The 10,839-nt window shown below is 38.2% G+C and overlaps 1 protein-coding gene across 1 annotated transcript in view; it reads left to right on the top strand.

Moving 5' to 3' along the window:
- Positions 1 to 2,862: 2,862 nt before the first annotated feature.
- The window catches only part of TMBIM6 (transmembrane BAX inhibitor motif containing 6), a 17,178-nt gene continuing 9,201 nt past the window's right edge, over positions 2,863 to 10,839 (top strand). Inside the window, 2 exon segments of the mRNA XM_006927000.3 lie at positions 2,863 to 3,006; positions 10,790 to 10,839. Of these exon segments, the coding sequence (XP_006927062.1) occupies positions 10,822 to 10,839 (18 nt within the window). The 5' untranslated portion in view covers positions 2,863 to 3,006; positions 10,790 to 10,821.

Below are 10,839 nucleotides of genomic sequence, written 5' to 3'. Positions count from 1 at the left end.
GAAAATTAAAACAACCTAGAATCATAAGGGTCTTACTTCTGCTCATTAATAATACACAAAGGATAACAAATTATAAATATGAATAAGTTACAAAGCTTAAGTGATCTTTCTAAGGTCTTTTAGTTTTGTATTTTGGTCATTAGCTGCATCTATGCTCTTTGAAATCATTGAAACCCAACAGAATTTTCCTTCAAATTCATTTCTGTGGGAGGAGGTCACTTAGCTTTCGCTTCTGCCCTCTTCCCTGCTTAGGGCTCCACCCTACAGCCTTCGCTCTGTCTCAGGTTTAGGTTATTTAGGGCTGGCAATCATCCTGGGTTGCCTGTCTGGGTTTTAGCAATGAAAGTCTCACATCCTGATAAACTCTTAGATCCAGGTAAATGAATGGTTAGTCACCCTATATGTGGTCCCCTAACTTTAGGTTGGATGTATACACGCCGAGGATTTTCAGGGTTGACTGGATGATATCTATTTCCCTGGGCCTCTGTCTTATATAAGAACAGTCTCCTTGAGCCATTAAAATTTTTTTTGTATTCTTTCTGAAAACCAAGTTCCAGCCCCTCCTGGGAGGCAGCTTATATGTATGTAATTTAGCTTGACTTTAGTGGGTAAAATAGAAACCTAAGGGTAGATAGACAGTGATGTGGACAAATAAAAAAGCAAGGGAGGGGGAGAGACAAAGTGTAGTTTAGGAATCTTGTGGGTTTAAATTTCAAAACATTGTAAAAGGATCTAGAGTACAGTGCCTATCACATAGCCGCCCAATATGGCAGCTGTGGTTGGATGCCTTAAGTCATATTTAAGACTCCCCCTTTGTTTTTTCTCTTTCTGTTTTCCCTTATCAAGCTGTTGCTTGGCATTGTGCTTATTGGCTCCCATGGGGGTGGGGGTAAATATGGCAAGTAGGATAGGGTCAGTGAACCAATAATGCCTGCCAAGCATTTTGCTTCCTTGGCAAAGTATTCAAGGGCATAGTGTCTTGGCCAGATAAAAAAGAAGGACCTTTACCAAACTAAGAAGAATTTCCTTCTCCTGGATTAGAGAGAGGAGAGGAGAAACAAGAAAGGTCTACAGGGTCCTGAGAGCAGAGTGTTTCTGGGCCAAGTAAACTCAAACACCTTTAGAACCAGGAGGCAAGAAGAGTTTTAAAAAATATATTTGTTTTATAAGCAAACTCTGCCTGCTTCACCTGTTCAGGTTCAATATTCCTAAACTGAATTTCATCAATATAGACCCACTCAAAACAGATGCGCCTTGCACATACCTAAAACAAATAAGAATTTCTGTAATATTTAAATTTTCGTTTTGTTTCCATTTGAAAAGTTTGGGGGGGGGGAAACAGAAGAGCACTGAGAATAACCCCAAGTGCCCATTGCTTAAAATTATACGTTAAGATTTCATAACTTTTGCTTCAGATAATTTTTCATACAAACAGGACGTTATAAGTATGTTGAAGCTTCCTTTCCCTCTCATTCATCTCCCATCCTCCTCAGAGTTATGTATTATCATGAATTTAATGTTTATACTGTCCAAATTTTAAAAAACTTTTGCTATATATATAATATACATTATTGTTCTGGGTGTTATTTTATATTTACATAATTGTACCATATTGCATTTAACAATATGTAATGTTTTCATTCACATTGTGTTCAAGATGCATCCATGTTGATACATATAAGTCTAATAAATTTCTTGTAGCAGCTGTATGGTTTTTCATTGTATAAATCTGTTTCTCAACCTTTCTTTTATTATCTCCCTGAAGAAAATTTAATTTAAATGAATCACATTTAATTTTAATTTCTTTCAACAAGAGAAATTAAATACTAAGGAATAAGAGTTTTGTTGGATAGGATTAAATATTGCAGGGTCACTGCCAAACCACATTTAAGATTTTTGGTGCCTCTAAGAACCAGTTTTTACCCCTTTCAGGTGATATCGACCCTGTTGAGAGAGCATGGTATGAACACACCATGTTTTAAATTTTTTATTGTTAAAAAATGCTGCAATGAGCGGCCTTAGCTATGTATCTTCATGCATATTCATTAAAATACATACCTCGAAGTTATGAGGGTATGTTCATTTCAACTTTGCTAGATCTTGTTGAATTGCTCTCCAAGTGTTTATGCTAATTTTCCATTACACCAATAGGGCATAATTTCCTATTTTCTCACTTCTTCACCAATACTAGAGTTGTCAGACTTTTTGGTTTTGCCAATCTTGGGTGAAATGGTATACCATTGTTTCAATTTGCATTTTTCTAATTACTAGTGAGAATACTTATTGGGCAATTGGGTTTTCTCTTACGTGAATTGTCTGTTTATACTCTTTGCACATTTTATGTTGACTTTTGTCTTTTTCTTATTGATTTGTAGAAAGAACAGTGTTCCAGTTATCTATGCCACCGCAAATTTGGTGGCATACTTAAAATAACCACCATTTTATTAGGTCCGTGGATTCAAAGATGCTCTGAAGCTTAAGCTCCTCAAGATTCATGGCAAATTGGCCCCTATAAGAGCGCTTTCCATGTGTTTTCTGAATCTCTTTTCCCCTTAACATTCCATAACAAGCCTAAAATTAGACTCTCTGGACTTTACAGCGTTGTCCCATCACGCGTCGTGAGGGTTCCATTACTTGCCATGTGTCTTGGGTGGGGCCTGCCCCTCTTCATTTTCTCCACTAGAGGCGACTTTGAACAGCGACCCGTTCTTACTATCGGAGAAGGTGGAGACCTTTTCTACGACGCCGGTTGGTGGCTGAGATCTTGATCGACAAAGGCATTTTCGAATGGCTCTGAAAGAAGCCGCCGAAGTTTGTATAAGTACAGCCAATGGAACGGAAGACGTGTAGCCAACGACCAATGAGGATTGGTCTTAAGCGGAACTTGAGGGCGGAGCTTTCCTGGAGGGGCGGACGCAGGGTAGAGTCCCGAGCAGACGCTGGGAGAGTCAGAAACATATCCGGTGTTGGGAGAGCTGTGTGGGCTCTTGAGAGGCGGGTAAGAAGGTACGTCTGAAGCAATGACTGCGCAAGCCGGGAGTGACGAAGGGAAGGATTGGGTTAGCAGTTATTGTCCGAACACTAATGAGAGTAGTCTCCATTTTCGGACAGACTGCACCCAGTGGGAACAGGCCCTGCTCTGCGACGGGACTCCAGAAAGCTGGGCGGGGAGGGGAAGACAGGAACTAGTACTGCGCGTGCGCAACTGAACCGGAGTGGGGGAGGGGCGGGTGCAAGTCCACTGGGTTTTGGGGGGCGTCGAGGCGCCCATTCTACGTGGGAGCGTCAGCGAAGGCCAGTTCTTAGCCTCCCTTTCCTCTTTCCTCCTAGTTTGCGTTCCTCCTTTTCCTACGGGCCCAGGCCCAACCTCGACCTCTGGAATTCAGGGAACGTCCCCCACCCCTTCTGAGGGTGAAAGCGAAACCTCACGGGTTTCTGGTCACCCTCGCCCCACCCGACCGGTCGCCACTCTGCTACAAGCTGCTTTGGCCGGGCACCTTTGGGTGAGCGGCAGGGGCCGGGTCTTGGGAAAGCGCCTTGTCGGGCAGGCTGCTCTGTCACGGCGGGGCGGATGATGTCACATTCCTCTGTGACACACGAGGCTCCTTAGTTACGTGGAAGCCAAAAGGAGAGGCAGGAGGTGGGAAGAGACCAGGGCTTGGCCTGGCTTCCCAGCACCACAAGGCAGCCCCGCTTTGGTCTGATTGGTTACCTTCGGACAGGTGAGGTGGCTTGGCTTCGTTAGGTCCTGAGCTTGTGGGCGTCTTTCTCAAAGTCCAATCAGGAAAGGTAGGGTTGGCGTTTTTTTCTTGGAGCTGTGGTAATAAGTAGGCTGTGGTATTCTGTGTATTAAGTGGAATTTTTACCCCATACCTGCCTAGGTTGCATTGCCCACCGCATCAGCCTTTTATTGATCAAACAATTACAAAAACCTCTCTGAACTTGAGACTCTGTTCTAGCAATAGTTGATTTGTGAATGTGTAATCCAGTAGATCTGACTGTGCCTGAAACACAAAGATTTTAAGCCAGGTTCACTCTCAGGTACTATTATCTGTCATGACTTTTTACTTCTGCTTTGTAGTAAGATCTGACTGTGCCTGAAACACAAAGATTTTAAGGTTAAAGGTTAATGGAGAATGGGCTTTTCTAGTTACTTATTGATATTTGTTTCTATTTTATCAATGTGTAGTTTAAGAATTCAGTTCAAGAAAGATTATTCCAGTTACACAACCACATTTCTTATGGCTTCTGGGAACACTTCTTTCCGTAATTATTAGATTTGCTCTCTTTGATGTTTTCTTATTCCTCTTGATATGATATTTTTTTGTTCTGACTTCAGTAATATGTTTACATTAGATTCTCTGCCATTTTTCTCCAGTGGGGACAGAATGGTTGAATCCTTGAGAAATGCAATCTGTAATTTAGATTCAGAGTTTCCTTCTTACATTATTCATCTTGTGGAAACATAGTTTAGTACCCTCTTCCCTTATCTCCTGTTGATCTGACTGAAGTCTTACTCTCCTAAAGAATAAGAAAGATAAAATTAATCCAGACAGTCGGCATTTCTGTATTTTTTCCTGTTATGGATATAGTTCACGCTTATTGTGAAAATGCTAAAAAAACAGAACAGTGTGATAGAATCAGCATATGTTAATTTAAAAAAAGAAAAAAAGATTTCTCTTTTCTTGTGGCCAGAATCAGCTTAAAGAAAACTTGCTTTTCTACTCTAGGGTGTAAGAATAGAAAGAGTACCAGACTTTGAAGGTCAAAAGATCCCCTAACCTGGTTCTGGCTCTGCTATTTATTTTGACTCTCTTATTGGTCAGTACTAAGGTCCTTTTAGCACTTTACAATGATTTCACACAGATTTTCTTATTGGCATTCAATAAGCTTGGTAGAGCCAGATAATTATCTTACAGATGAGAAAGTGTAGATGACCGTAGGTAAAATGATTTACCTAGAGTAACGTGGTAGAAGATGGCAGAACTTGTGACTCCAAATCCAATACTTGTGCCACTATTACTGTGCCTTTTTGAACTTCCTTTTTAATCTTTAAAGTGAGACTAATCATTCTTACCCTTTCTTCGTAGATTGATGTGAAGATCAAAGGGGGGTTATGTATATAAAAGCATTTTGAAAGTTGTAAAAATTTTATATAAATGTAGTCAGTGGTATTATTATAGAAAATAACTACTGGTGGCTTAAAGAGTTTCACTTTATTTCATAAACTACCCAAGAGTATTATTCTCCTCTGGGAAAACACTGAATATTCTCTTGATACTCAATCTTCTAAATTTTCCTTTGCTACTTTGACTTCACTGTAGAAGCTGGTAGAAGTGTCTTCCACTCAACTGTGTTGTTTCCCCAGAGTTTCTAACCAGATATCATACAGTCGTTTTTATAGACATCTTTGTTTTCCAAAGACAGTATTAAAACCAAAGAATGAGAAACTGTAGAGGTTGGTATTTAGGGCCACTTGCGTGACTCCTCAAGGTAGGTTCCCCTCTGAGCCAGCTGGGGGATGTTGATTTGAGGTTATAAATAATCTAGATCAGATAATGGGGTCTGGATTTGCTCTGGAGACTTCTGGTTATGCTTAAGTTTGGGAGATAGTAAGCGGAATCATGCAATCAATCCACTCTGAAGGTGCTTACAATCGTGTGAGGAAGTTTGGGCACAATTAACTGGAATCCAAAACACTTGAAAAAAGACCTTCGAGGATGAGGATTGAGTAGGTGTGCTGTTTGTCTTAATCTGTGCTGGCTCTCATTCGGGCTAAATATGGTGTTACTGGGTAGGGATTGCCGGTTTATACTGGAAGATGATTATGTATTTAGGACATTGGGGCCTTCTTATGATTCAGTGTCTGTCAAACAGTTGTAGTTATAGAAAGGGAGATTCAATATTGTCAAAGTTTGGTACAAAAAGTAATTTATTGAAGGCAGTAGACATTCCAACTTCAGGTACTGGTTTGTTTCTGAGGCAGTCCAGTCCCTAAAAGAGACAGGATTCAGTGTTAGCTAATCCAGGGAATTTGGCCCAAGTAAGAGAGGTGGGGAGCAGAGACATGTAGGGTCCAGATCTAGGACAATCAAAGCCCTGCCCTAGTTGAAATGGAATTTCTTAAAACTAAATAGACGTACTTCCTATGGGTAGCAAGGAAAGCATCAAGCTAATGACCGTTTATTTCATCAAAAGCCCTACCACATCAGATTATCACTTAATGGTTATTAGGCTGTCTCAAAAGGCCTGTGGCCCTGTGAGACTGGAGGTGGAGTATTCAGTGCCAGAAGAGAGACATGCCGTTTGAAGAAAAGTCATTTTACCAGTAATAAAATTTATCACGTTCCTCTAAATTCTAATGTATAATTTTCTTAGACTTCTACCCACCCCCATTTAAATTTCCTTTCTCATTTAGGTAAATATTTAACCTTCAGAATATAGCTAGCTGTAAGTTAATGATTTAATAATTTTTTAAAGATTAATTTCCAGGGCATATGTAAATTAGGCCTATGATAAGTGTCTTCTAAATTAGACTATCAATAGATGAAGTGTACACTGAGGACATGCAAATAATGGATATTTACACTAGTGACAACAGTGGTTAACATATTGAGCCAGTCTTATGTATGAAGTGCTATTCTAAGCAGTTTATTTGTATTATCTCACTTAGTTCTCAAACCAGTGAAGTAGGTAATATTATATATTACTCTTACAAATGAGGAAACTGAAGTACAGTGAGGTTACATGCCAGAAACTGCTGCATGTAATACAGCTAAGAAAATAATGGCCAGGTTTCAAATGTAGCAGCAGGTCATGCTCTTAAGCACTATGCTAGGGACATGGTTATATAGAGCATGAAAACTAATCAATAAAAACTAATCAATAAAAATTTGAAAGTAATAAACAACCCTCTTCTTTTTTATTTAACCACATGGGATTTTTCTTCTCTTTTAAGTATCAATTTGGCCTCTTCTGAGTGTGTGGAAACAGAGTTCAAGAAGGTCAAATTGCTACAGAAGGAATAAAGAACCATAACTTACAAACTAAATGTTTAAATGTGTGAGCAGTGCTGCTTTGACTTGCTGGGTTAATGTTAAATCATATATAGTGAGGCAGCTTCTATCCAGGCTCCAGCCTTTAGCAGGCTTTTATTTTTCGAAGGCAAGAAAAAAAATTTAATACATAATAAATGCATGATCGTTTTTATTTTGCATTGCTTTTGGCCATTTGGCCATGTTTCATGTGCATTGTACTTAATAGGTGTTGGAATAAGATCGCAGAAAATTGTTTTTTTGTTGTTTTTTGTTTTTTGTTTTTTTTTTTAATTTAAGGCTTGGCCCTTGATTATCTTTCATTTTAGGACAAGGGTAAGAAAGATACCTACGACAAAATAAGTGATTTAACAAAACATAAGACACAGATGTTCATTGATAAGAATATTTATCTCCTGTCTGCCTCTGCTGCTCTTCCCTCCCTAAGTAAAACAGACCACAAAATACCTACCACAAAACAGTGTTTTTACTTAAATTTTTCTTTCTTAGTAAAGCTATGCGTAAGTTTTGTTGTTTTTGAGTGGCTCTGGACTGGGAGAACCACAGAATGGTGACACTTCCAAGAAAGCTTTAGCAGTATATGCATGACAGATTTTAACAGATTCTGATGAGTTTATGGATTCCTGCTCTCCTAAGGAAGAAGGTATAAAATGAGGCTCTGGACCAAATTAAAGGAATTTGGTTATGATTAACGCCTGAACAGTTACTTGTCATTTACAAATGCAGTGCAGGCAAATTTCCCATGAGTTCAGGAGGCACTGTCCACATTGCATTCTATGTAAATAATCCCACCTCCTTGTTTTAGAGTTTAGTATAGAACTGGGAATGAGAAAGAGGTTCCAGTTTCTAGATTTCTGTGAGTTGGGGTTCAAGATAAGACCAATGCTGGTATTGATTTTGTAATGGGCTTATTTTGTAATAGTGTGTTGGGACTACTATACTGAAGAATTTTTGAGTAACCTGTAATATACTTTTTTTCTTTATTGTGGTAAAATATGCATAACATAAAACTTACCATTTTAATGCACTGTTTTTTTGTTTTGTTTTGTTTTGTTTTACACCTACAACACTCTATCTTCTTAGGTGGTCTCCCATCCAAGTTCTAACCAGGCCCGACCCTGCTTAGTTTCTGAAATCAGAAGGGATTGGGCTTGTTTAGGGTGGCATGGCCATAGACTAATGCACTTAAAAAAAAAAAAAAAAAAAGATTTTTATTTAACTGTGGGGAACCTCTGGAATGTTAGCTGAGTTGTTTGGTTAATGGTTTTAAATACTTAAACAGTTTTAATTCATTCCTTATCTGCACCTTAGTTTTTGTCTATTTAGAACAGACCTAGAACAGGTTATCATATTTCATTGGTTTTAAGACTTAACTATTTTCCCCTTACATTTTAACGTTTCTGAAATTATGTAATTAGACATGTCATATTAAATGTATACTTTATTGCATTTCTTTTCCCCCCATACAGCTATTATTAAAATTGCTGTGTATCTTCACATCTACAAAATTTGGTAGTTATATATTTCACTTAGATGTTAGAATAGGTAGTGATATTGGAAAACTTATTTTATTTATTTATCATTTTAAATCATAAGCCATTACTGAATCATGGAGAAATTCCTATTTGCCACCTCCCTCCTTACCCTCACAACCTTTGATGGTTTTGGGTTTTCCATCTGCAGTTGTAAGAGAGTCCCAGAAAGGCAGTTGGTACCCCTTGGGAAATATGAGAGTGAACAGAGAATGGCATTTCTGCCATTCTCCCTCCTAAGTTTCCACTCAGTGGGGTCTGGTTACAGAGTGTTGCCCCTTTCCAACTAACAATCCTCTGGATATTTGAGGATTTACCCTCGTCCTTCTTTTCAACTCTTGAAATTGGAAGCAAGAGGTACTTTAGCGTCGTTGTGACTACTACTGAGAAACTCGGCTCTGAAGGTTGCTTCAGTACTGTTGCAAGTTCTGTCTAGGGACGTCATTAGGAGTGTTAATGGAAGCCTTAAACAAAGACACTTTCCAGGTGCTGGATTCTGCCATGCTGTAAGTGTGCTCTCTAGAGGACATAGTCATCATGGTTATGGAAGGCTGTGGTTGGCAGTGCAACTGCCTGCAATAATTGCACCATCTAGATCAAGAGGACCCAGAGTCCCGTGACTTAGAGATGAGAGCAACAGCTTTAGTAGGTTCTCCAACTTATCCCTGTATCCATCCTTAAGAACAGAACTAACAAAAGAATTGAGGTGAGTAGGGACGGTGAGAAAGGAACGTGGAAAACAGAGAAAGCACACCAGCCATTTTGTTTTGTTTGTGAGAGAGACCCTCAGGAAACACGTGATAGTGTGCTTTTGAACTCTAAGAATGTCATCTTTCCACTGGGCCAGAATTTCTCAGGAAATCAGTTTTGGGATTATAACTTTTATGGCTCAGATGAATTTTGCTGAATATTGGGCTAGGTGCTGATTAGAATGGGCGGGAATAATTGGCCTGTCTTCCAAAAAAACTTTCCTTTTGTGTTTCAGTCCTTTTCTTCCCCACCTTTTTGGGTAAATTTGAAATGGATGGGCATTATGGATCTGATAAGAATCTGGAAGTTTATTTGTAGGAAAGATAAAAGCTCTTGATTAGATTTTTAGTTCTGTAGATTAAGCATATTTAGGATTGCATTTGAGATAGGGGAGGGAGCAAAACTTAATAGCCTGCCTGACTTTATGGTTTTGATGTAGTGTTACCTGGGTATAATTTAGTTAAAAAATCCCCTTTCTGACATATTGGGACAGTTGGCAAAATCTGAATAAGGTCTATAGATCAGATTGTATCAGTATTAATTTCCTGATTTTATCATTGTTTTCAGGATATAGACACTAAAGTATTTAGAGGAAAAGGGGCATTGTGTCTGCAGGCTAGAAAAAATATTAAGTATATATTGCTGTATATAGAAAGAAAATAAAGCAAATATGGTGAAATAGTAATATTTAGTCTGGGTAAAGGATATGCAGGAATTCTTTGTACTGTACCAACTTTTGTAGGAAAGGTTCTAAAATTGTGTTGTTAAAATCCTTTTTGCACAAATTCCTTTTTGATGGAAGTAGGAACCTTCCTCTTTTTAAAATTGAATCCCCTTTAGTTCAGTTCTAAAGTACATTAGGTAGAAAGCTTCTACACATATATATTTAGAATGCAAGTCCTAGTGCCAGACCCAGCTATATAGTTTTTCTTTTTCTTTCTTTCTCTTTCTTTCTTTCTTTCTTTCTTTCTTTCTTTCTTTCTTTCTTTCTTTCTTTCTTTTCTTTTCTTTTCTTTTCTTTTCTTTTCTTTTCTTTTCTTTCTTAATATTTGAGGTACTGTGCCTTTGCTGAGGGAATTCTGTAGCATCTTGAAACAATATAAAATTGCTTTCTGTTTCAGTGACTGGGTTTCTTTAACAAGGTTGCTAATTGAGAATTTCTCAAAGAAACGAACTGTCTTTTAAAGGTGCAAATTACCTTCTGAAAGAATAGAAATCAAATGCTTGTGATGAAATAGTTTGGGGAGAAAATGGGCTTTTTCCTCTGTCCCCTTTAATATGGTTGATTATGATTGCAAATGTATTCTAGAAGGAAATATACAAAAATAAAAATGGTTGTGATTTTAAATAGCTTTCATTTGTCTTAACTTATAGCAATTTTTATATAATTTATGTTATTCTGTATTTATTTGTGTCTTTAAAATAACCTTTCTTTTATCCTTTATTCTACAGAGTGGAGGCTGTGTCCCACAGACTCTGGCATCATGAACGTATTTGATCGG

This window comes from Pteropus alecto, unplaced genomic scaffold, assembly GCF_000325575.1.
Source record: "Pteropus alecto unplaced genomic scaffold, ASM32557v1 scaffold196, whole genome shotgun sequence".
Classification (NCBI taxonomy): Eukaryota; Metazoa; Chordata; class Mammalia; order Chiroptera; family Pteropodidae; genus Pteropus; species Pteropus alecto.
Note: the sequence above shows the minus strand (reverse complement) of the source record. Positions and strands in the feature narration are given on the sequence as shown.